This window comes from Notothenia coriiceps, unplaced genomic scaffold, assembly GCF_000735185.1.
Source record: "Notothenia coriiceps isolate Sejong01 unplaced genomic scaffold, NC01 NC01_scaffold00012620, whole genome shotgun sequence".
Taxonomy (NCBI): Eukaryota; Metazoa; Chordata; class Actinopteri; order Perciformes; family Nototheniidae; genus Notothenia; species Notothenia coriiceps.
The window spans coordinates 49,441-76,414 of record NW_011345321.1 but is presented as its reverse complement, the minus strand read 5'-3'; the positions used below and the strand labels follow the sequence as shown (position 1 = coordinate 76,414).

Genomic DNA, 26,974 nt, shown 5'->3' with positions numbered 1-26,974 from the left:
TGAAGTTTGTTTAATTTTTTATTTTTCATAAAAACAGTCAACAGGCGTTTGAGGGATGTCATTAAAGGGTTTCTTTCCAGTCAGACAGGATGCTGAATTGTTGTCTTCCTGCTGATTGATGGGTAGCCTTCATTTAGTTTTTTGGTTCATTCAACAGGTGCAAAGATCATATGAGGTGTACACAAGCTTCATGTACTTCTGTCACCTTTCTCCTTAGTCACTGTACACCTGTGGCCTTTAGTTCTATAGAGAACTACGCAGGATTTATTCTCTAATAGCTCACAGATACTGTGTAAAACACCGGGCAGAGAGTCACAATGGCTTTCATACTTTGGCTAGATTTACCATTTAGATTGCTATACATGTCTTAATGACAGCTGTCCTATCAATTGATATCTGAAAGTTGAATTAAAAGTTAAGCATCTGTAATTCACGAGGAAGCCCTTGACATTTATAGAAAATACAGGTATCAGGCAACAAAATTATACAATACTTATATACCTCTAACTATAAGAAAATAACCTAAAAAACGAATCAGCTACACAAAAAGGATTAATTTGTAAGCATTACAAATACAAATGAAACATGACTGTACATCACGTGTCACTGCAGAAACAGTTGTCTTCATGCAACAAAGAAACTTATCCCTGTAAATCAACTAATAGAAACGAGATTACATGAGTAATTATATCAGCATTAGGACAATTGCACATCAAAAACTGGTGCAATATAACAAATTAAGAACAAAATGAAGTAGTTGTATCTTCAAAAAAAACACTAAAGATCCTGACTTGTAACAAGTTTACATTTTTCACACCCTAACTTCTGTATGCTTTTTCATAGTAGCAATCGACAAGGGACTTGGTTACTTGTTTAATAAGAGTTTTCAAACTCGAGTAAAGTTTGATCGTAAATTGCAATATATGATCCAATATTACAGTGGAACATCTGAGGAATCAGAGATTTATTTTTCATTAGTGTAAATGAAAACACATGGACTAAACTTGTTTATGTTGAATATCCTGTCTAATAATTGGCAGCAGTTCACATTTAGAAAGCAAGATATTCTTATGGCATTATTCATAAGGTTTGAATGCTAAAATACTGCGATGTGGAGGAACTCCCGGTGTGATTACAATTATTATTATATTTTGAAACCATGGTTTTTCTAGGGAGACATGTTTGTTAAATTGTTTCTTAAGCTCTAGTGCACACCTGAGGTAGGGTTAATGGAGGCCTTGAGTAGCTTTGCCATAAACTCTAGAACCAATTATCACTGAGATTATTACTATGATTACGATGCGGTTAAATATTTGAAGTTTAACAACCACTTTTACTAAAGAACTGCATCCACATTATATATTTGTATCTCTCTTTGCTGTAATATCAAAGCAAAACATGTTGTGACATGCCAGTCTTTTGTCAGTGCATTGTAAAGTGATGGTTCTTCCAACATGCCAGCTAAGCCACACACTAGCTCTGAATGTAAGGCCTTTTATGTTGTGTATAACAATCTGCATGTGTGATTGAAAAGAATAAGCAAGAAAATATGTCACATTCCCTTGTTAAAAACTGACCCCACAGCTCAACAGAAAGACAGAGCAAGACTGTAAAACAAACATGTCATCATTATGCGTTGTATAAGAATAGTGCAATGTCTCAAGCTTGGCCAGCAAAAAACTGGCTATAAAAAAGGGCCAGAGAAAATTAGACTACATAAATTCAAAATTGCTTTGTTCCTTCAGAAAATACAAAATAAAAACAGCATAAATGAAATTATAAGTAGCAGTTTTGATCCACTTTGTTGGTGAGTTAGTGCAGAAAGCAACACTGATGCATTAGTGTGTTAGGAGCCGGGTTAGTACTGCACAGTGTCACGGCAGTTATTACAGCTGTGCATTGTCTTGGTCCAAAGCGGCCACAGTGTGTTTATGTGTCTGTACATGTGTGTTTGTGAATGTGTAATATCCTTATGTGTAGGAATTGAGGCATTCCTTTGAGCGAGAGGTGATGTCCTGCAGCTCCCGCTCTTCCTTCATTTTGATGTCTTGGTAGGCATGCATTTGACTGGCATCCTTAAGGTAGGCCCAGTTTGCTGAGAGAATCATGAGGAAGTGGATCTGGAAGAGAAGGGTGAGGTGGATGGCCGGTGAGCATGTCAAAGAAGCAAAGCAAGCTACAGGAGTCTGAGCTAAAGTATGTTCATCACAGACACACATAAAGTTAAGCTTTTAAAAGACTTCAACAAAGGGTGACAGAAGACATTAGGACTCATCGTAACATCAATGTTACAATCATTGCTAAGTTATGTTACTACCCTGCTAAGAACAACACTACAGAAATGACACTTTTTACGGGTGGGAATGAGTGGAAAAAGAAAGAGAGCAAAGGTTAGGCATGCACGTTGTAGGCTGCTGTAAAAGCTTAATGTTAGTGCGAAGCATGGGGTTTAGTGAATCTGACCCTGTTCCATACGCAGTTCAGTTTTATACGGCTGTCGGTTCCAAAAGAAATAGACCAAGTGAGGATACTTTTGTAAACAAAGATTGTTTATTTTATATAGAAAGTAAAAGCTACAGTTTTCAAAAACTTAGGAGAAAATTAAATATATGAAATGTGGAATATAAGTAACTATAAACAGATAAAAGAATCTGACAAATGTAAGCATGCAGGCTCAGTGTTAGGATAAAAACAAATGGCTCTTTAATGGCACTTTGAGAGAAGGAAAATGTAGTAAACAATATATCAACGTCATAGCTGAGGCAATACCAGCATCAGCACTCATAGAAAAAAAACATTTGCTCTACTCTAAAATAGGAGAATTTATTTTTTATTTATAAAATACATGAAACTAGAGTGAAGCTTAGGGCCTCAGGCAGAAGTATTCCTCTGGTACTGGCCTAAACCGTCAGTGTGATGTGCTATTATGTGCAGTTACTTTGAAATCTACAATAAACACAACCATGATGCTCATCAGCGTTTTAGTTCAGTTTAGACTTGTGGCAAAATAATTAATACTGAATATTTTCTGTGTAACACTTAATGGTTTTATGGGTTGCTAAGGAAATATAAGGCAATGAAAGGCACTCTGCCTCTGTAGATTTTCCTTTTGCAGAGGTATCACTTTAGAATTCATCTTCATTAAAACTGCAAATCTGGCAAAAACTAAAAAGCCTGAGAACACCTTTAATTTCACACCAGATGTATTTGTGGACTAAATTCAGAGCTGTGTACTGTACATATAGCCTAGATGATCTCCTTTCCAACCTACATTTTTACAATTGTATATTGCTCAACAATTTTAAATGTATGTGTCTCAGGAGTTTCTGCACAAATGTGCACTTCAGCTCTGACTGCAGTCAACTGATGCTCGTCCTTTTCTGCAAGGTGAGGTACTGGAAGCAAAATACTGTTGTTTTTTTTCTTAAATCAGCTTCACGTATTTATAAATAACACTGTTGTGGATTTCTAGCTGTGCGCATTTCTATAAAATCTGTGGGTGGCAATTTTCTATAAGTGAGTGCCAAGGAAAGCAGAACGAACCAGCCAACTAAACACCCCCCCACTCTGAAGACAACTTTCATCAGGTGTCCTCAGAGAAGCTACATCCCTGGACACCAAATGCTAAAAGAAGCATACAGTCAGCTATTTACACTTCATGTGAATACTAATGGAGAGATGTTGATTTTTCTATTCTTTTTTTAGTTCATTTTTTGTCAGTTGCAACTTTCTTCTACTCAGTACAGCCTCAAATGCTGTGCCGTGCTCTTAAAACAGTTTAAAACTTAGTGCAGCAGTCTTCTCGACTCTTAAACTTCAAAACAGCAAAGTTATAAGTGGTAGCCATCATGTAGATCAGCTGGTGGAAGAGAACAGAAAAGGTTGTAAGAGAACATGCCGGGGACCTCCTCGTCACTTTTACTCTGACAAGTTAGGAAAGTTACCAATTTTCCAGCAGTAAAAGTTAAGGAAAAAATGAAAGCATCATTTTACAAATTCTACTTGATTGTGATTTTTAGAAATTACAGTCTTTTAAGGCACAAACAGCAAGCCCAAACTGCAGTCTCTGCCATTCCTCTTGAAATAAAATCAAAGCTGTGTATCTAAGCAGATGGTAAACAGCAAATGGAATTGGAGCTGAGGAAAAGACTACATGTATATTTCTTAATGTGGTTACATAAACCATATGGGTATGAGGAGAGGAGCACTTGACACATGATCTGCCGATACAAACCGTGCAAAGATGGACTAAAGGGAGAGGATGGAGAGACTGGAGGGAATCTTACCAGAGCGATCACAGTGGCTCCTGCCCCGGCGCACGCCACAATGTACAGGTGATAGGACAAGTAGAACTGGAAATAGACAAAAGCAGTGTTATTCTACAGTTCAGAAATGTGATGCCAAGCTCCTCTGCTAATGTAAGTATGTGGAAAAAGAATAAACTCGTACCTCGCTGGTGCTGCAGATGTCACCTAGCGTAGATCCACAGGCTTTTCCTGGTGTGGCATTCCATGGGATAATTCCTGCAGTCAAGACATTCAAAGGCTTTAGACACTCAAATTCATTGCACCATGTAAACCATCATCAAAACTGTACAGTGCGATGAATCAAACAAAAATCAGACCATTAGTTATTCTTTTTGGGGGGGAAATGTCCTATTAAATAACAAAAAAGGGACATTACAACAGTTTTAGACATGCAGATCATTTAATCCTGATGTGTATTATGCAATAGGTGATAAGGGCTCAGTAGTTGACATTGTTTGGTTTTGAGTGGTCCTATAATGCTTTAATACAGACTAATAAAGTGGTCTATTCTCTTACCGTACTGACGAACATCCACACAGATGGAGTCGATGTCGGTGAGATTGGCCATGGGAGACTTTATGGTGGCACAGGTGGACCACATGTTGTAGAAGAGGAAGACTGGCACAGCGGAGAAGCCAAACACACCCAGCCAGGCAATACCCAGGATGTATGTGAGGAACACAAACTGAGGACACGGAGATGGAATAATGTATAAGCGCAACATCAGATAATAATTACAAGGCATTTTAAAATGACTTAAAAGCACTGTATGTTTATAAAGCAGGTTGGTTGTACAAACATACCATTCCACTGATGCAGCGTCCACAGATGGTGGTCTTGAACTCACTGTGCAGCTCCTTGACTGCACTTGTTGTGTAGAAGCCCTCAGCCAGCAGAATGATTCCATACAGGAAGAAAAATGAAGCAATGCCATAGATGACATACTGCATCAGCTGTATTCTGTTAAAGAGCAATGTCACACATACGCTTAGTTGTGCCTGTAAAGCTGGAAAAGGTTAAACATGTAGTAGTAAGCACAATTCCAGCACTTTTAGCCTCACAAGAAACACCTGGAGGGACCCACTAAAACTGTGAGGTAACCTAATAGCATCATGTCCCACTGTCTGGTGCGGAGAATAGCTGCTTACACTCATCGACAGATGGTTGTGATTAAGATAGTGATCTAAAGACGCGCTGAGAGACGTAAAGCCCAAATGTGAAGATAACAGGTGATGCACGTCTCTGGGAATAATCTGCCAAGAGACAGACTACATCTGTACATATCTTAAATTAAACAGTGCACTCCAAATGTCTACAAGATAAGACACATGTGCAGTCCTGTCTCTTGTTCCTCATTTATTGGACTAATGGATGCACTGGAGTCCATATTAGGACTTTTCTCCAGGATAAGGTAAACGTGGGAGACACCATCAGCTAAAAATAGCCTTAATGAAGTTGACCTCAGTTAGAGTTAGGTTACTTTTAGGCCTCTCCTTTTTAACAAGCAGCTAGTAGCACAAAGAGTATTATTTCACTTACATATCACTCAGCATGGCATGATCACTGGTGACCTTGGAGAAGTGGGTTTCCAGGATGGCCACGGTGCCGGTGAGAGCCACATGGCCACATCCACAGAACAGGGCCACGCCGGAGAAGCAGAGGATCGTAGCGACCAGCGACGCGTACGGCACCCCGCCTAAACATTTGATGCAGCACTCAAAGCAACCTGGAGAGAAAAATAAAAAGATTGGGTCAACGACAAGTATCATTGATATCTTGAAACATTGTACCAAATCGTTTTACTTCTAAAAGGAAATAAAGGAAATGAACCAACTCCCAAGTCCATATAAGGGATTGTGTTTTACTTGTAGGACAGGAAGTGATCTAAGGGGGAAGAAGTATGAGATGAATATTCATATGAGTCATCCATTCATCATCAGATCTCCAGTCTAACCCAGGGCCAAATGAAATCCAAATAGCATTCATCTTCCATCAGGACACATAAAAAAAAAAAAATAGATTTAGATATCTAATGAACAGAGGAACTGAAACAGACAGAGCAGAACAGTCCGTTTCAAAATAGATTTCATAGAATATGTCTTTGGTCACACTTAATGCAGCGTGCTTCCTTTTGAGACACCTGCAATGTGAGGAACAGAAACATGTATTGCTGTGAGAGGCCGAGGTGTAACCAGTCCACACTGCCTTTAATGTTTCATCTGACAATTCATCAAAACACCTAAAGGGCACTAATGGCCATCCAGCAGGTCAGAGAAATGGTGTCAGCCAAGCTGTATCGGAAATCAATGGTAATTCTCAATGGGGGAATGAAGTGACCCGGATGGATCGGCCTCACCCAGTTCTTATGCCTTGTGAAACAGAGCTAGTCACCACAATGTGTCGTCTGTGGATGCAAGCAAACAAACCACAGTGTGCTTCCAATCGGATCCACATGTGTCTGACAGGATGTTGTGGAGGGCAATGGCTGTTTATGCTTTAAAGCTCTCACATATGCATGATGTCACACAGCAACTAAAGTATTTAAAGATGTTATAATCAGTATTTTTACATTAACAATGGATCAAATGACTGTCTGTTTGTGTGGTCACTCTGAGATGTATCACCAAATCTACAGTTTATTCAGTGCTATGCATGTATTTGGGCGTCTTTCGGGTCATTTTCAAAAGTTCATGAGTTTTAAGCGAACAAAAACAATTATTTTAAACCTTGGTATCTACTCATGTTGGCAACTAGCCGGTGCACTACGTATAAAAGAAACAATACAACACAAAAACAAAACATTATACGACTGTAGTGTCTATAAAATGTATGCACATTCTGTTTAATATCAAAAGTATAAGATACCAGTTTATGCAGATGAATACTTTGTGATGTTAAGCTGTTCTGTAAATCCTGTTATTTCTTAAGGTGAGTACATGCTAACAGGTTATATACTGAATTGAAGTTTCTTCTTGAATTATCTGATTCACCATTTTACTTATCTCTGCCCTCTCCCGATGTAGTGTAAAATATATGGGATGTCGCAGAACTCTATGAGGCAAATGTGTGTTTTTCTTGATAAAAAGCAGACCTTGCAAATGTTTGACTGTCTTGAGTGTTGAATCTCGAAAGTTCATCTTTGTTTGTGCTCTTTGCCGTGACAAAAGGAAATTAGAAGAGAAATACTGCTGCTGGTCCAATACTTCTGCAGCCAGACGCTTCATCCTGACTGTTTGTGTAGTACAGGGAGATAAAAAATGTGTCCCGTGGTAGGTGAAAAGAAGTTGCCATGGCAGCATGTTAACCACAACTCAATGAGTGTGCCCACAGCGGAGTCGCTAACTCCTACCGCAGCCCACATTTCTCTGATGAACATGTGAGGGGGAGGGCGAGTGGGCTGCTGGGAGTCAGATCTCTAAGCTCCACAGGATATTGAGCCCAGCTGCAAAGTAAATACAATTCATTTAAATGAAACACTGCTCTTGTAGTGAATGTCAATGTCAGGTAGTTCTGATCCAGTAGCGGACTGAATCTCAGCTATAAATCCTCTCGTTCTCACATTCAACCTCCTGAAGAGAAGATATGTTTCAAAGTGAAAGTTTGCCTCCATTACCAAATCTCTCTTATAAAGACGCGCTGGTTTATTGTATATTCATTTGATCGCAATCCACTGTGACGTGTCATGGATGAAAATTGGCTCGCCTGCCTAACTCATTAAGCATCTGTTAGTCTTCAAACCCTGTCTTGAAATGAGTCAGTATTCCCATTAGATCAACCGTCTAAACGTTGATGGCATGGAGCTAGATGCCAGGATATCATCATGACAGTAATGTCTGCCTCAATATCCTGCATGTTACTGGATCTGAAAATGAGAAAATAACACAGACGGGGATGTCTAAAGCTCAGAGAAACAGAAGTGCCATCCAGGCAATATACAACATGCTTTAAAATGTCAAGCTGTCTCTCCACTGAAGCCTGAAATGGACAAGGTCAGGCTGACATGAATGCATCTACCAATTCTGCCATGCTTGTCTAACTTGGAGCACTTAGAGAGCGCACATGTACGTTTAGTTTGAAGCCACCAATCTGATCGATAAGTCATCTGTGTTAATTGTACCGGAGTGGTTTGCTTTTGAAGCTTCCATCCATCCAGACTGGGAATATTGTCTAGACATATCCCTCTCAAAGGAGAAACATTGTGTCACTTACAGGTTGTTATCCTTAATAACACAATAAATCCAAGGTGGTATTTTCACAGCTGGTCTGAACGTGTTGCAGGTTAGCATAAGTCTGGAAAAACAGCAGCACAAGGACAGACCCACTGATGGGGTTCAACGGTTAGCCTCTGGAATAGCACTCTGTTCACAAAGGGTCTCTGTGAAAGCTTAAGTCTTGGTATTAGGCATCAGAGGAGACAGAAATCACATCAAAGCCCAACTCCACTTCAAGCAGCACCATGAGGGCAATAGTCTGCACCAAAGTAAAAATCAGTCTCATTCAGTTAATGGATTAATACCAGAGGTGGGATCAGTTCTTGACACCAGAGTTTTTTTATTCTTTAACTGTTGGGTTAAAGGATTACTTTGACTTTTTTCAATGTAGGCATCCGCTTTCTTGTTGAAATGTATGTACAACTCTTATATCTTTTGGTTCAATAAAGCACTATAGCTGGCCGGCTAGCTTAGCTTTGCATCAATACTGTAAGCTGATGGAAACATCGGGTACAGTGACTTATTTGAGAGTCCAGGAGATTCCCACTGAACTCATACGGAAAATGATCTCTTTGCAACACATCAATACAAATATATCTCAAATTAAGCTACAGTACTGTCTTAATTTACAGTAGATAAATTGTATGTTTATCCATCTCAATAAAAGTAAAAAAACATTCCTTACAGTGCAGCAAAGTGTAGTTCAAAGAGAGCAATGGATTCTGCAATTAGATCGACCGTGGGAGTAAATTGAACAGAATACGTTGAGAAGTGTATTTCAGAGTTATAACATCTACCACACAGCAGAGCACAGACTGTTTTCTCTTTAGTGCTGTGTGGGATTTCATAGTGTACAGGATATTGCGGGTCAGACTTTAGCTGAAATCACCCACCTCCACAGGGGATAACAGTAGGAGCCGGTGACTCTCCTTTAACGACAAGCTTGTACTAAACGGATCCTGCTGGCTTGTTCTGAGTTTAGCCTACACATAAATGAGAATCACATTGGGCCCTTCTCCCGTTGATGACTTTCACATGCTCCCAGTCTCTGAGTAATACACCAGGTTAAGGTCCGACCACTTCAAGACTCTCCACCTCATCGCTACAGACCATGAATGAGGAGAGGACAAGTTAGCGACTGTGTGTGATGACAATATCAGACCGCACAGCAGAGGCTACATTTGCCGGCGTCGAGATCACGAGGAGAGAGGGGGAAAAAAAGACGATTGTAAAGTGTGTGTGTAAGACATTGTGTGAAAGAGACAGAAATACTTGAGACAGAGAGAGAGTCCAAGAAGCCCTGATACAAAGAGCCAGTGTTAGAGCCCCAGACTGTCCATCACACTGGACTCTCAGGGGCCTTTCAGAATGGCAGTGAACCACGGCCTCACTCTTCCGGCCCACAGGCTCGAGGCCCAGGACAAGCCCACCGCTGGGCTTCATCCGGTGTGCCCCTCCAGCACAGAGCTCAGCCACAATGGGCCGCAGCAGCCCCTTCACACTCCAGGAGGATCCTGTTTGTCAAAGCAGCTCAAATCTTCCAATGTTTGAGTGGGATGGCTCATTAAGACCGAACTAACCCTACCCAGAAAGTAAGAAAAACAAGGGTGCATCTAACCACATACGTTTATTCATTTATCATCCAAAGTTCCCGCAGTTCATATTCGGTGCCAAGGTGCACTTGGTTACTTTCAAATTTGTTTGGATTTTAAATCAATAAAAGGACAATATCAACTGGCTTGAAATTTAATGCATTTATGCTCTTGTTTTGGTTTAATTTGTTGTCAATTTTACTCCCGTAATGCCTTATTCTTAAATAAGCTGTATTCCCCAAATGACTCACCACACATAGTATTTTAGGATTGTATCGAAGCTGCATCAATTGTTTTTTTAATCAGTTAATTGCTTAGTTGACGGATTACATTAAACTATTTTGATAATCAATTAGTTTTAAAAGCACTGTGTCAAGAAAAAATTCATTAGCGGGTTCACTGGGACCGTTTTTTTTGTGCAAAATATTAAGACTCGCCATCTATAATGTTCTGAGCACTTTGCCTGACAATTACAGGGGGCAACAGAGGCCCCAACAATAACACATGTTTGTCTCCAAACAGGTTAATCCACGCATGCATCACCACTGTTTGCTTGAGCGCAATCTCAACACACGGACCTGCAGCTGGCTCTGCTTCATCACCTCCCTCAACCCTTCAACAACAGACATTACATGAGCACTGCCTGTTAACACCATGAAGCTGAAATCTTCCAACAGCTGGGACCTTCAGTGGAAAGCGGAAACATTTCTAAATTCTCCCCGGATTACGTAGAGAAATACCAACTGCATATGATGGAGTAAGCAGCAGACATTCTGAAAGCATTGTTTAATATGATCACTGACACACCTACTCACACAGCCAATCACATGCAAGGCAAACACATACGTAGAAGCACCGAAAAAACACCATCCATTTTCGATCTAGCATCGAGCTTCATTACTGTTACAGATGTGTCTGTATTGTTGTTTGTTGCTTTATTGGGGCAAGCTGCCAAAACACCATTTATGAGAAACAGTCTCATTGGACACACTCTCCACTTTGAGAGGAGACTTAACAATGCCATAATGGCTATAATGGCCATTCTCAAGAGACGGGAGAGATCTGAGTGTGCCAATTTGTCCAAAAGTGGGCTCTTGTTTACTTATCTAACAAAGGAAACGTATAGTCTGTCAGCTAATAGCTGTTGACTGCAGCTCACCATGGCTGTGTGGGAGATGTGTGGGTGCACTCAGTGACAGTAAAAAGCCAATCATGGCCGGAACGGCCCGTAAATGGTGTGTTTGGGTAGAGTAGTGGAATTGTGGACATGAGCTGTGTGGAAGTAAATGATGGGACAGTAAAGTCATGACATCTCTTTTTATAGGCCAATACCACATAAAGTGTCTCAATGGGCTTTACAGACCCACAGGTTCCCAACCCAGCCTCAGCTTTAACCCTTTCATGCATAGAGGTCACTACAGTGGACAGCTATTCAAAAAAGGTGTTTTCTTATGCATGTTTTTTTTTGCATAGTTGCACCATCAGCCACTACATAGGACCCTATTGCATCATCCCATACACTGCTACTCAGTGGAAAGTCAGTGCAAGTGCATGATAAATGTCTCTAAACCAAGATGAACGACAGAAAGCCAGATGGACCAAGTCACCTGCCGATATCCTGCCAATCCTTTCATGGAAAGCGCTCCCTGCAGGTATAAAACATTTGGTGACATCAAGTAACAACTAAGGAATCATATAATTCATAAATTGTCAAAGTATTGATTTTATGTTTGAAATCATGATTATTCGCCTGTCCACTACAGTGGACGTCATGCATCACTGGCTATATTTCAACTAAACTTCATACTGCTACTGTTCTTCTTGAAAATACTTAATTTGCAATATCTTTTTGGGCCTTAAATATATATACTTAAGTTATTAAAATGTAATTTTAAGTTTGCACATCTTTATTTATCATTTTTTCCAAATGTACAAGTTTTCAGTTTAGACTTTAACTGTCCACCTGAGTGGACATACAAAACATTTTTTTTCTAAATTTGAAAAAACTAGATAAAAGAAAAACTAAAGTTAAAATCTTGTTTTTAATGCCCCAAGAGCAATAAAAACACTTGGTAAAAAAATCCTCAGTGAGGCTTTCATAATTCATGCAGCTCGGAGCCCAAACCTTCGTCCGCAATGTCCCTGGCAAATGATCTTTGTTGGAGGTAATTCCTCATCTCTCTGTACCCTTTTGTCCTGTAATTTCTCTACTTTTCAGGACGTAAAGACATAAAAGAGAGTGGGTACTCAAATTGTATCCCTCATAACCAATGTGGTGAGTCAATGCAGAGAGCCCTAGATAAGTCACTGCAACTGACTGTGACTTTCAACATGTTGCAAAGATGTAATGATCTGCTATCATTTCAGTATATTAAAGCTCATAGTTACTGGGCGGTTTTTAATTTGTACGTTTTTAAACACCATTGAAATAGTTTTCAAAGAGGTTTCAAAGTCGCATACTTTCTTTGCAGAATATAACTTGCTTGGGAAAAATGCTTTTCTGAATGTACAATATTTTACCTGGAATAGTAAAAGTCACTAAATAGCAATAAAAGAAACAACCAATCCTTGATCCCTTCAAGAAGGGGATTAGCAAGTTAATGACTTTCTCTCTCCTTAGTGTACACACGGCTCACAGCTGTCTATGTTTGAGACTGGAAATGTCTGGTTCATTTATCTTTGTCCCTGCCTGCACCTCATCCAGCTCATTTATCATCAACTCACCCTCCCCTCCCCCCTTGAAAGGAGCCTCTCGAACGCACCCTGAGGTTTGATTGATCTGCAGTTGATTCAACAGGCTCATTGTCCTTCAAAGTGACACTAGCGATGATGATGATGATGACCAGCGGCAACACATCATCCCTCCTGCTGCAGTCTGCTAAAAACACCACACTGACTTTAACATCATCAAACAAACAAAATGAAGGAGAATTAAACATGCACCAGAAGCATGACTGGGATAACAATCTTACAAATGATGCAAATGTAACAACTAGAATATCAACTTACAGACACTATGACAAGGATGCTGCACTGACATTCAGGAGTCCCTGCTGAGCAGAATCTACCAACTGTTGTGCAGAGTGAAACCGAGCAGGCTGGAGTAGGTTAAAGCCGAGCAGTGAAAAGAACTGAACCGGCTCTTTGTGAGTGCTCATTGGTACCTCTTTTGTCCTGCCTCTGGTTTTGGTTTTCTTCTGATGAAGTTTCCATGGTTGTTTTTCTCCCATCCAACAAAAATGCTTCCTTTCAGCAAATTCTCGCTTCCCTTCTCCCTCTTTACTCTCTCCTCTATCACTCCCCCTTTCACTCCCTCTCCTACTGCACGTTTCTCTCTCTATCTCTCTCTCTCCGTCTCCAGCTCTCTCCTCCACATTTGGCTTCTCCTCTGCCTTATTTTCCTATTCCTCTTTCCTCTGCTCCACAGTTCCTTTCCAAGATGCAGAGGTTTTGTCAGAAGGGATCTGGTCGAGCTTAGTGCGTGCTCCACTCAATATGTCACTTATATGGAGTTTTACAGGCAAAATGTGCATCTCTCCTGTTTGTACTAACTGTTTAGGGATTCAGTTTAACATTTATTTTCCTTCAAATGACACACCTTCATCCACGCCCTGAACTCTCTCCCTTTGTCCGATGTGCCTCTCAGAAACTGAAGTAGAGCCCTGAATGGTTATTGTAGTTGTTATAGCAAAAACAGTGATAAGGTAACCATGCTTTACAGAACTTGTAAAACCCTTTGTTGTATAGACTGGGGCAGTATGCATATATGCACACAATATCTCTCTATTTCCCATCTGACCACAGTTCAAGAAAGGGGGATTGTGCATGCGTGTGGGTGGGGGTGGGGGGTTAGCCCTTCATCTTCTGATCGGCAACATATGCCCTCTGCTCTTGCTGCATACATTAGCAAACCTCTGACTGCTGTCTTCCCTCCATCTGGTGGCCTCTAACGCAAATAAAGAAGGACACAGGAAGAAAGGCAAATCTACACTTCCTAAACAAGGACACAGAGCGTCCTCTGGGCTGACACAAACAGAGGAAACAGCATGGGAACATTGGAGATCCAGAATATCATAGGGGCAGAAACATGAAGAATGCAGCTCATAAAAGGAAGGAGAAATGAGAAAATGCTTTGAGGGTGATATAATCAAAAACAACTTGTTAAAAATAAGCATGAGATGACCAGAGAAACAGACAGCGTGGAAGACAGGGAAGATTTTGGCTGGGTTTGTTTGGCAACAGCAGGCCGAGGAGGCCCAAGGGCATGCTAATGAGAGAGAGCCCTTTCAGTGGGGGGGGGAGAGCCCCACTGGAGCGGAGCTGGAGTAGGGTCTTCTCACGGATACCAGACTCAGAGAGGAGGGGGATCAGCAGGGGAGGGGAGCCTCAGGGGTCAGGGAAGTGAACTTAGCGGGGATCCCACAACAACAAATGCCCAGCTAATCTAGCTTTTTCACCATCAGCCCTATTAAACACCAGGAGACTCCACATCCTTGTGATGTGGGGAAGGGAGTCTCCAGGCCATTAGCAACAGTGATGTCCAGGGTAGCTGTGCTTGTGATTCACCCATTAATTGTAGCGAGGAGCTCAAGTGATGATTCAAAAGATAAGTGGTTGTTACACAAGACTAAATGTGTCATACATAACCTCACTGAGTCACATCAAAGCTTGTGATCTGTGTGCAGGAAGTGAAGGACAACAAAAAGTTGGAGTTTATTGCACACATGGTGATGGAAATTGAAAACATGTGATCAGGCCTGGTCAAACTGTGGTTTCAGACTAACTGTAATGCATTCGATTCTGGTATAAACAAACATGTGCTTTTCATTGGAAATAATGATAAATGTACCCTGTAATCAAAAGAAGGAGATAAAGCTGGGAAAAAAGTTATAACATGCTAGAAGTCATAACTATGTTGCTTTTAAGTGCATGAAACGGCATCAGGGATTAACTTTAAGAGAGTAAAAGTATAAAATAATCGACAGATGTCCAAACTTTTGTATACAGTTGTTGCAAAACTTTGAATGGCAAATGATTAAGTCAATTAACACTGTGATTATGAATAATATTCATATTTTCCATCTTTGTTCATGTTAAGTGATCTAAAGCTGCTGGTTGCATTTTTAGCTTTGGTGTAAAATAACCTCATCTTAAAAGAAGCTGTCAAAGAATCAGAGCAGCAACAACGGTTTAGGGAGAACCAATTCCCCCTCGAGGTGGGGGCTAAAGGTGTGGCAGAAAATGGTGCTTGCGTGTATATGTATCAGCTGAGTACTCGTGAAGAGTCAGTCAGGTTATGATGTCCATGCTCCATGGTGCAACTGCGTCAATGTAACATAACTACTCCGCTGTTAGCCAAGCAGCTGGTGAATCAATCAGCTAATGCAAGCGCAATTAACCTGAATGTACAGATCCAATATTATGTTTTTTTATGTATGCTTTCTTTAGTTTTCAGGGGCTTGAAAGTTCTATATTTCTGAGATTTCAAACATAGCTTTATCAGTGGTAAATAAATGTAATCATGCTATACCAATTAGCAAATATACTGTATATCTTGTGCAGTAGAACATACCGTTAGAATCTTTAGTAGCTTTTCTCTTAAACATTGGATTGGATTTAGCTGTATATGTTCAGCAAAAGGATTTTTGAGCAGAATCAAATCCAACATTAGAAGTTGATTGAACGTTTTTACAACTCTACGTGGGTTCATGTCTATGAGCAACCCCTTTCACATTTCATGCAGTCATAGGATTTATATAAATCTTACATAAGTGGTTCCAAATGAATGACGCAAGAATGGTATTGTTAAGCACATAAAGAGCAACAGGTTGATCAGAGCTTTACCAAAAAATACTGTGACAGGCTGAGTGGCTGTGGGAATCATCGTGTAAATGTAGGAGGCGAAGCTCCAGCGTCGAGACAGCGCCACTCCCCTACTTGAGGACACAATCTGAATGATGATGAAGCCCATACAAATGGAGGAGGCTTCATTGTGGGTCAACCTTTCACGCTGTGAGACCCTGAATGCTCCTCAGTGTTCGGTCACCCGTGAAGACCTGCACCCTGCTTGGCTCACACCGGGGAAGGAGTTCTCAGGGATGGAGGCCTGAGCCCAGAACCAAGCACCACTTACCAACGGCCTGAGAAAGTAGGACAGATCAAGCCATATTAGTTTTGAATTTATTGTGAAGGTCAAGTTCCAATAGCAGAAGGAAGCCAGAACAAAAGAGCAAAATGGTCATCAAATATCCATGAATATTTTTGCTGCTTTCATGGAAAAAGCTCTACCTTTCAGTGATAGTGAACATATACATATATATACATATTGTAGACTGACAGACACTGTTTGGCCATTCGTTGAACTCGGTGAATCTGCATTCCTATGTTCTGTGGTGGTATTGCTGTCCTAGATTTAAATGCAGGCCATCTTCATAGGTCAATCTGCTCTGTCTGCCTCCATGTTTGGCAAGCTGAATCTAAGCCATTGATTAGTTTACAAAGGCAGTGCACTACAAACCCATTATACAAACCCATCCACTTGTTTTTCTGACCCATTTTATCTACAGAACAGGCATTGCAAATTCTGAATGACTTCTGCCTAATGATTCTGGGTATGGTTTGTTCTGAATATGAAAGCCAATAGATCAAAATGCATGCTTCAAACTTCGAGCAGCTCATTCTTCCATGTAAATCGAACCAAGTACGCCATATTCATTTTCCAAAGAAAATAAATCTTCCACAATGGAAAAAATGAATAGGTTAACTGTCCTTATCCATTATAGCAAAAGTGTTGCCTGTTAGAGGGGAAAACCACAGTGGACTGACTTAAGTGACTGGAAACATGGAGAAGCGAAACCGATACTGAACAATGAGTGATGAAGGATTAAACATCAAACACTTGCAGCATTCTAGCGCAATTCCAACATAGGCACATTTTATGTTTTGCCATTTCATCCATTTTACAATTTGCATATCATATATTTCTCCCCAGAGTAATTACCAGTGTTAAACCAAACAATGCCAAGGGTATCTGACTCAGCAGCTCTCTAATTGCATGTTTGTGATAGTATATCGTGTAAGGTCTGGAAATAAAAGCACTCACGCAGGGATGCCTGGCAGCCATGTTTGTCTTCTACAATTCAGAACCCTGACTCTCTGGCACCTCCACAGCCACCGTGGTTTTGGCCTAAGTGTGGTGCAATGAGAGCAAGAGACACAAATGCTTCATATTATCCAGGCTTCCCAGCTATAGCCAACTCCCACCATGGCTTGGCCGGACAGGAAACCAATGCCATGTCGAAACCTAAAGAATAAGAATTTTATAATTTCAGTCTGGGGTCAAAAGAGCAAATCGATGCCATGAAGCAGAAACATGGATCTGAAAATGAGTGAAGAGTGGAGGCGTTTAAAGTGGTCGTAACCTACCATCTCCCATGCAGGCCATGCATTTTGCTATTATAGAAAAGATTTGTTTTTCTTTCAGTGTTCACTAAATACTTTCATAATGCCTCTGGTCTGGAAAGAGCTTTGCTGTCTTTGTGGTTTGCATCGATTACATTATGGAGCCAAGGAGACAGCCAAATGCAGTGCAAGCGAACACCTCTTTTTATCCAGTTAGAATAATGCTACATAATAACCTCTTTTCCTTTCTTTCTATTTCGTGATAATTGGCCAGGAAAAGTATGGTAATGATAATACCCAGCTAGCTACCCTTGAATGTTTAGAAGAAAAATAGGTGGTTTAAAACACACTTTTATTTCCTAACACACATATAATTCTGCTACTCCAGCATAGACGAGCCTCAGGAGAGGTTTTTTGTGGGTAAACATTTGTAACATGAGCGCCTATTAACCCAGTTTATTTTGTCAAATTCTACCGGTAATGCTAACTCTATATCTAGCAGATAAGGTCTCTATTGGGTCTCCACAAACTTTAAAAAGAAATACCTGACTGTGTGGTTACTTCACGTTTTAAAAACAAGAGCAATACGCTGAGAGATGCTATAAAAATAAACTCAGAGTCAGTTGATAATTTTCCGTAGTCATGCTATCCATGATTGTTAATATAAAAAAGTTAATTAAAGCTGCTTTAAAGCTCCTTTGTGTTATGAAATCATAATGAATCTGTCTACTCTCTTTATATCAATTTTCTCCGCAAAATTAACTGCAACTACACTGCAGTTACTGTGACACTGAGCACCTCCCAAAGCCATTTAAAACGTACGACGGTCTATCAAACTGCACTGAGAGTATACAAATAAATCCCACAGGGACATCCCTTAGTGGTGGTAATCCTTTAAATACAATACCTATCACCGCAAGCATTTTTATATTTAGCTCAGGATTGGTTTAATCTTGTATTACAGATGGGCACATAATGTTATTGAGATATCCATGCTGTCCGTTTGTCACAATAACATCAAACCGGAAACGTTTCTGCAGTAAACGGATCATGAAGGCATCGCATTTTACAAGTGTTGAAAGATGCTGAAGCACATCCAATGTATTCATTATGGTTATTGACATACTGTATCAACTATTCTTACACTTCAGTTTCTGTGATGTCAAATAACCCAGTCTTCCAACTTATTGCACTGGGCAGCAGCATGAGAACACACACACACACAAAATGAAGACATAATAAAGCTCAGAGAAGTGGGGACATCAGACAAGACTCTCCAGCTAATCTTGGGGGTTGCTTCCCATGAGAAGTCCCCCCCCCTCCATTGTGTCTACCCAGCTCCTGGGATTTCTTTCCCTGCGCCGCTCCCGCCAGATCTATTGTCCTCCGCCTCATGCTGCCAACCTCTCACCCCTGACCCGAGACTTTACCCTTTTCAAACTCCTCGTCGTCTCGGTTTCCCCATCCCTCATAAGAAGGAGTAGAAACCCCCTCCTTTCAGCCTTAGTCGGAGAGACAGACCAGCCAGTTGGAACCTGCCGTGTCAGGATTCATCGTCAGCGCTATGACAACAGAGCAAATGACACGGAGATCACTTTAATGCCATTGTTCCACAAGGCCCTCCTCCCGTGTCTCTAAGCCCTGCGTCCTGCGGGTGGATCCTGGAGGGACGGAGATTTTTCTTACCCTGAACCTGACACCTCCACCCCTGCAGAGCCGTGTTTGTCCTCAGACTCATGATGGAAGTTGTTTTAACATGGACTAAGTGCTTAACAATAAGGGGCAAATACAGCTCATCACGAGAGAAAGATGGAAGCTAATCTCTCCAGCGGTTGGTACACTCTCCCTGGCTGACCTCTGCGAGAGTGGGTCAATCCATTACTTTATTGCTTTAAGCACTGATAGGCAGTTTTTCCAACAGCACAGAGTGCAATGACCTTTTGTCCATCATACCGGACATTTTAAAGCATCTACTGCAAACTAGAACACATTAATGGCGCCATCTGATAGGATGCCCTCCATCATTTTAAGTGTCCAAATATTCTCATCTATTCTGTGCACACACACCATCATTTACTATTTACTATTATTGTCAGTGTCGATGAAAATACACGGCAACACTGATTGGATAATACATGAAAAGATGTCATGTTTCACACACACCAGCTTGAGCTCTACATTCCAGAGGCTCAATTACTACACACATTACTTTCCATTCTTCAGCTGTGGATGCTATTGTTGCACCATTGTTTTCCCATAGTGTCGAGGTCAGAAGCTAAGATTGCTTATGAGACCTCTCAATGGTACAGTAGCTGTAACATTCATACTGCTAACACTTCTCCCCTCTGGCCTGCGTGTGGTTTGCGGGGTCAAGCTGTTTTTCAGACACAAACATCTGGGATTTCCTCTCCCCTGAAGCTGCTGTTAGTTGGCATGTTTCTCTTTTGGTAAGTGCATTTACAGTAAGAAAAAGTGTGCATCAAAAGTTAATTTTCTCGAAATGTAAGTGTTTCAACAATTGGAGCAAATTTAAATCTATATTCTCAAACCCCCAAACAGTGTCTGTGAAACAGCCTCCCCAAACACTCTCCCTCAGCTATTGGGATTCCTGCAGCTGTCGCTTTAGAAAAGCTCAGCTATTGCATATTTTAATCTGCTTGGAAGAAGTGCCTCCTCCTGCCTATCAAGCCTTCCTCCAGAGGATAATAAGCCAACAATGAAAACTCTCACTTGGAAACCTTTTCTCTGACAGGAAAGTGATTCCTGGCAGGAGACAGTGTGTGTCAGTGGTGTCTAACTTAGTTTTTTACTGTGTCACATGCAGCACCACATCATGACGGCATGAGCAACAAGGAGTCATGTGATTTTCCTGCAACAGATTAGATAAACAAAAAGCTGTGAAGAAATATCTCAACAAAACGTCTGACATTTGAATATCTTGTGTAAGATTGTACACATAATCCTGACTAATAAGGCAAAGAAGAAGTCATAAGAGGTTATTCATTTAAATTCCTGCTTAATTCATCCCAAGCGTAGCATTTGGCTGCATCCAAATGCTCTCAGGCTGTCCGGCAGGGCTCTTCATATGGTGAACATTTCTCATTGGTGTGCTAGGGTACCCCAGATGCTTTTGTCTTACGGTTGTTTAGCAGCTGCGTAAAAGCGCAGAGGACAAAGACCTATCTGTGGAGGGTTGAATACACTCAGTGGGCACACAGCCAACAGCTCAATCCTACAGGATCCCACCGCTGAAGAGCGGACAAATGCATTCTGCTCTCACTTCTCACAGATGATTTTAGGAGGAAATTAGCTGGAGGCCCTACTTTTTCTTCTCATGTCACCTAACTGCTTTCACATCTGAACTGCGGTCACATCAAGCTCCTAAATAATTATCTACATAGACGTTTTGGAAACTTGGAAACAATACTTGCACTTATGCATTTTCTCCCAAGATGGGAAGAATGAATACATTGTGTTTAAAGGACCGACCATCTTAGCCCCCCCCCCCATCTCTGCTTAACGACAGGAAAAAAAGATATGGCGTCTATGGAAACTCCAATTTAGGACTGAAGGGAGATTCTGAAGCCTAGATTTGGGTTTAATACTTGCAATTTAAACAAGCCAAAGATTTAAAATTGGATGTGGAAGTCTCACAACAAGCACTACTTGACTTTTGATGACTCACACAAGTAAAGCTGCTTCAAGGCTTGTTTGTGCCCCTCATTATTGTTTTAAGACGGACTTTAAAACTCACAAACCTATCCGGGTGTCTGACAAAATCTGATGGCAAAATTGTTTATTGCAAGAAAGTCCACACATTAGGTGCGGCAAAAAGTAGTTCGATGCAAACATTTATGAAAAGTGGATTCAATGGCTCGCACTTTTAGGCAGTCTTTCCTATAAAGTGTTCATTGTGTTGCACTCGTTTGTACATACAAAAAAATATGAAACCCTTAAAACACACACCGCCAATTGATGTATGAAGTTGACGGGCTTGTTGGATTTTCTGTTGACAAAATTGCATCCCACTGTTTTTTCTAAGTAGGGCGTGGCTTTTATAAACTGTTTGACCATCGGACAGGCAATAAACTGCAACGAAATTTGAAATGCATTTCAGGAAGTATACCTACACCAATGAGAAATGTTCAGCTGGAAGAGGAGATCAGTGATTTTGAAAGATAGCCTGCTACTTATGCATCAGACTTTAGCCTTTAAGACTGGTGGTCCACCAATGGCTAAAAGTTCTGGCCCAGATCCAGAGTATAATGTTGTGTGTGTTGTGTAGCATAGCGCTATATACCACAGGCATCATTTTGTGTGGAGTAATCACACTTTTTAGTCTCTTTTCACACATTACAATCTATTTACTAGCTTAAAAGACTGTCAAAGACTATCAAGCGAAAATAGGTCATTCTGTGAAAACATTATTGACTGTTTAATCAATGTCCCCTGCTCATGGGAATCAAAACACATGAAGTGTTTTGGGTGCTGTAGCCAATGTGGTCAAACAGAGCTGTAATAATGTGGTTCACTGTAGATGGCAGAAAATCCTGCAGTGGGGCTGAATGCCTGTTGAATGAGTGAGTGAATGTCCATCAGCCGCAGGGGCTCTTTGCTTTTCCCAACCTATTATTTACCACAGGCCTTCTGGAACAATCATCTGACTGTGAACAAAACACTGACAGATTGCAGCTCCACTAGCAAATATCACATCTGCGCTCTGTGTGCACTCAATGATGCCAACATATTGTATAACTAAAGCAAAAGTTTTTAAAAAAAAGACCTTATTATGCATGTATTTGGCGCTTTAACCTTGAAAATCGTGGGTGTTTTCCTGCAGTCGTAAATAAAGGCCAGATTGTATCTTTGGCATATTTTATACACCAACAGGGCTCAGCTGCATTCTCATGTCTGAACCATCTGTGAACTTATGCATATAGGAACTCATTTCAGATATACCATCCTGTTTCTACCATGTAGCAGTTTGACCCTGACATATCTTTAACAAGGACGAACTCACACACACACAAACCCACTCGCATCACTTCTTTTCAACTGTGAAAGGGCTTTCAGTAAAAGTGACGAGCAATGCACACGCTTCATCAAGCATCCCCACTCAGGAACTTCTATTCCTATCATTTCATGTCACAATACTCAATGGCCCCCTTTGTTGTCGGAGGAGTTATTAAGCTCAACAAATGATCATGACTGCTCTGGCAGACCTGCAGGGCTACAGAGAAACGACTAAATATATAAAGGCAGAGAGAGGCGGTGAAGACGAGAGCGGAAAGGCTACCCCCAGAGAGAGAAAGTGAGAGGAGGGAGATTTCAGAGGAAACTAAGTGGAGCAGGAAAGGAAGCAGAAGATGAATGAAGTCTTGATTGAACTATAGGATTCTCTTTTTAGAGCTGCACAGTTTCAAAAAAGTATTGCATGGGCCTCATCTGCTGTGTAATTACTAAAGATGCTCGATCATATCCGATGCCAAATGGAAAGAAGCCCAGAAATCATTTAACTATGACAGCAACATACTTCATTAATGATTGCAAAAAACCAAATGCAATTTAGGAAATTTGCGATGGTGACATAGAAATGTGGGGATCAGTCGTAAAACAGTGACTCAGAAGGGGGGATTCATTGAAGCCATCTTTTTTAGGTTAGGCCTTGATTCAAACAAACAAACAAACAAACAAACAAACAAACGGATAAGAGCACAGTTGAATTTCTCTCAACACCCTGACCCTCTGACTCATTCTGGCAGCCCTGTGGTTATTTTTTCTCTTCATCTCTTGGAAACAGAAGCATGTGCGTGACTTGTACCACATGCCTCTGAGGACCATATCGCCATGAGTCAACTAAAAGCAGGGGGAAATGATCCGACTCTGTTATTGCTCTGCCATCAGATGACAAGTTGTTGATTCCGAGAGTGAAAAAAAACATCTCTTTGAGCAGCGTAAGCAGTCAGGGGTCTTTCCTCTCCTCAGATCAGGATGCAGGGTCACAGAACATGTGTCTGTGACAGTGATCACTGCTGATGTGTTAACTAAATAATCAGACACTTTCCAGACATCCCAGTTCAGACAGAGGAGGAATACACATCACACAGCCCCCACCACACAGACCCTTCACAGACACACATGTACAAATCATTATGAAGGACACTGTCCAGCTCCTGTGTTTGTCAATCAATAAAGAACAGAGAATTCTTCACTAAAACCAAAACATTTTAAACATTAGATCAGGTTTAGGCATACAGTTTTTAAAAAAAAACACGTGTCAGTAACAATTGAGCCGTTGAACTACAGCAAGATGTTTAATTAAAGACACGTTCAAAACTGTCAGCTGTGATTTACTGTCTTTTTCTTGACATTCTCAAAAATATCAACCACACATGACATAATCTATGGAGCTGTTTGAATCCAGCCTTCATGACCTTTTTCCACAAGACCACCAGACTGAATACAAAACACTCTGACTAGAGGATCCATTAGTTTCCATAAGGAAAAACAATCTTCTTCCAGAATCTGTCTCCAGGAAGAACAGACCCAGTGTTTATAGTCGTGTCGATAGCTTGCTGTATTTGATTAATTGAAACTCCTGTCATAAGATCAGCTTTAAATGTTAAGCACATAATCAAATTGTGTCTGTTAAAGCCATACATTGTAAATATGGTGAATCTTTCACATTAAATACAAGCTTCCAATCTTCTTTCCAAAGAGAATAATAAAATGTGCTTATGTGGGGCTACAATCTGCAGCAAGGAAAGATTATGAATCTTTCACTGCTGTGTCATGTCATGCTTTTCTTGGTAAAGTGATGATCTTCAAATGAAAGACAATTTTATTTTAAGGGCAACACTTTCTCTTCAGATGTTTTGGAGCTGAGACCACATTTTTCCAAATGTTTGGTTATAAAGTAACTCTTGGCAACTAAACACTGTTGGGTGAGTAGTTGTCAAAGGACAAACACCAAGAACCTTACAAGTTATTTGTGGAAAATGGCTTGCTGTTTCGCTCTGAATTCAGTAAAGCAGACTGAAGCCAACTTATCCTCCCACATCCTTCACACAGGCCAATTCACTGTTAAATCGTTTACCCCGAGGACAGAGGAGAATCTCTCAAAAAAAACATGTGGCCCTTCTGCGAGGTGAAGGTCACTGTAAAATCAAATCAGACATAAGTTATATAACCTCTGAAAGACATCTTCACTTCACCGCTCAGCACACAATTGCCTTCAAGACATCCTGTTTATTTTGGGCTGAACGATTTCATGCACAACAGTTAATCCATGTTCTGTTTTCAAAGCTATTTCTCATGAAACAGAAAAGAGAGGAAAAGCCGAGCAGATTTATATATTTGACACAATGTAACTTTTTTTCTGCAGATAGCTAGTCTCCAAATCAGTCTACTCATGCCCACTACAGCATGCTGTACTCCTGAAAGGGCCATGGAGAATAAAAAATGGGAGCTTTAGTGGACAATGCACAACGGCTGATTGCCATGCAGAGTAATATCCTCTATGAGACAGTGAAAGAGGGTATGTTGGGATGTAGTTCACAGGGTATCCGCTCTGAAACTTGCTTTTCTGTGAACTTCAGTGAACATTAAGAGCCACTGAAGTTGCACAAAGGAGAAGCTCCAAATTAGAAGCACAAAGACGCCTCTGTGAGAGCTTCAGAGCGAATTAATGAGCATTGATACACATTCGCACACAGTGTTCCTCCCGGGCTTCAGCTGTGCTCTGACAAACAACACAAGTCAATAAATGCTCCCCAAAAAAAAAAAAAAAAGAGTTACCATTTTTTTATTTATTCTGTGTCATTTTTACAGTCTGATTTCTAACAAAGACTATTGCTGAATGAGAACAATTGGGAGTGTTTTTATGTCAATTCCCCATTTAAAAAAAATAGTTTTTCACTGTTTCAAAGTCAGCAAGAAGTTATTAAACATCTATGGCATGACATCTCACTCCTCCCACACATCCCCTAGGCTTGGAGCACAGATGGCCAACACTTGGGACTGATTTTAAAAAGGGGACAGTCTCAGCTCCGCTCTTCAGATAGCTAATACAAGATGGCACAACACAAAAATATCTGACTAATATCAAAATTGTGACGGTTCCTCTTTCAGTAACTTATTCTAGCAAAATGTATGGTGTATTTAAAGTAAATACATTCCTTTTAATGACAATCATTATCAAATGCAAAAGGATCAATCCCTGCTCATAATCAACAAAGACAAGACAGGTTTGGATGACATGGCTCACCCCAACAGCTGAGCACTGAGGCTCTATAGAAAGCAGTGGAGGCAGAGAGTTGATCCGGATTAAACACCTCCGCAGAGTTGACTGCAGGAATCCTGATAGACTTAATCTCTCTAATCGCTTTCTTCCAGTTCCTTCAGCATGCTGCTCTAATGCCGATTGGAACCAGGTCAGGTAAACAGGCTACTTCTGCAGCACTAGAAGTCTACGTTAAAACAATCGGCGCGCCCCGAAAGTTTGAGCGACGACAACAAAGTGTGAAGCGTGCTGTCATTTCGAATAAAACTGCTACATTTGAAGTCGTCATTGGATTTTAAAGGAGGATTTGTAGGTAGAAACTTACCCATGGTTGTAAGTTTCCAAAGCGTCCGACGTGAAGCGATCAGCTAAGCGTTGAGCCCCGGCTACACTGATGTTGCGTCCTGGGATGCACACTGGCCGCCTGGCTGCTCCAACACTCAACGCTGCGTCCCTTTGGAGACAGCCTTTGTGACGTCACCGCGGAGGGGATTACTGATGGTAGGACAGCCCCCCCCTCCCCTCCGTCTCAGCCCTCATTATGGAGTTTCACTGGTCACTCAACTCATCATGAGCTCTCTTTTATCTGTAAGCATTCCTGTGCTCAAAGTCTTTATAGATATGAGGGAGATAATGTTGGTATTATCATAAACATTGGAATGAAAGTGATTTATAAACTGATTTCACTCAAGCTAATACAAAACAGCTCATCGGGACTCTTCTGTGCTATTGTTCACTGCAAACACCTAGCAAATCAATGTTGAAGATACAGTGTTGTGATAGCTTTGTCAAACACACAGATTGGGTGTTATTGCCATAGAGCCACCATTCAAACTGCAGTCAGGAAGTTATCTGACACTTGTTTGTGCCTCTCAAGAATTCAAAAGAGTTGAGAATTTGTTTGATTTTCAGAACAATTAGCTCATGAATGTATGTACCAAATTCTGATAAATGCATTCAAAAATAACTGATTATATATTATTCATCTGGATGGTAATGAGAGTCTTCAGGATTGTTTGTTCATACAGAATCTGTCCTCTCATGAGTCAAAAAGGCCAAATGAAAAAAGTTTGAATTGGATTTACTTGTGACTGTATTGAATAATACTGTTAACACAAATGCAGATATATTTTAACATTTATCCTACCCCATCACCAACCCCAAACATCCCGTCCCAATATA

General features: G+C 40.7%; 1 protein-coding gene across 4 annotated transcripts; it reads right to left on the bottom strand.

The window, feature by feature from the left end:
- On the bottom strand, positions 1-26,243 carry gpm6bb (glycoprotein M6Bb). Of its 4 annotated transcripts, none has more exons than XM_010773505.1 (7): positions 26,118-26,243; positions 5,847-6,033; positions 5,111-5,267; positions 4,824-4,992; positions 4,450-4,523; positions 4,287-4,352; positions 1-2,120 (listed from the first exon to the last, which is right to left on the bottom strand). In XM_010773505.1, the coding sequence occupies exons 1-7, from the start codon at positions 26,119-26,121 to the stop codon at positions 1,971-1,973; spliced, it is 807 nt and encodes a 268-aa protein (XP_010771807.1). In that variant the 5' UTR covers positions 26,122-26,243; the 3' UTR covers positions 1-1,970. The 4 variants fall into 4 exon arrangements, with proteins under 4 accessions (XP_010771807.1, XP_010771806.1, XP_010771809.1 ...); XM_010773504.1 differs by lacking the exon at positions 26,118-26,243 and adding an exon at positions 13,275-13,343; XM_010773507.1 differs by lacking the exon at positions 1-2,120 and adding an exon at positions 2,529-3,859 and having other exon boundaries at positions 26,118-26,239.
- Positions 26,244-26,974: the final 731 nt, after the last annotated feature.

What these genes read in the sequence shown, in the direction of transcription:
- gpm6bb (XM_010773504.1), bottom strand. Translation starts at nt 13,323, where the DNA reads ATGGAAACTTCATCAGAAGAAAACCAAAACCAGAGGCAGGACAAAAGA. An exon ending in CATGCCATGCTGAGTGATAT is followed by an intron (nt 5,268 to 5,846) that starts GTAAGTGAAATA and finishes GCTCTTTAACAG; the next exon opens with AATACAGCTGATGCAGTATG. An exon ending in GAGCCACTGTGATCGCTCTG is followed by an intron (nt 2,121 to 4,286) that starts GTAAGATTCCCT and finishes CTTCTCTTCCAG; the next exon opens with ATCCACTTCCTCATGATTCT.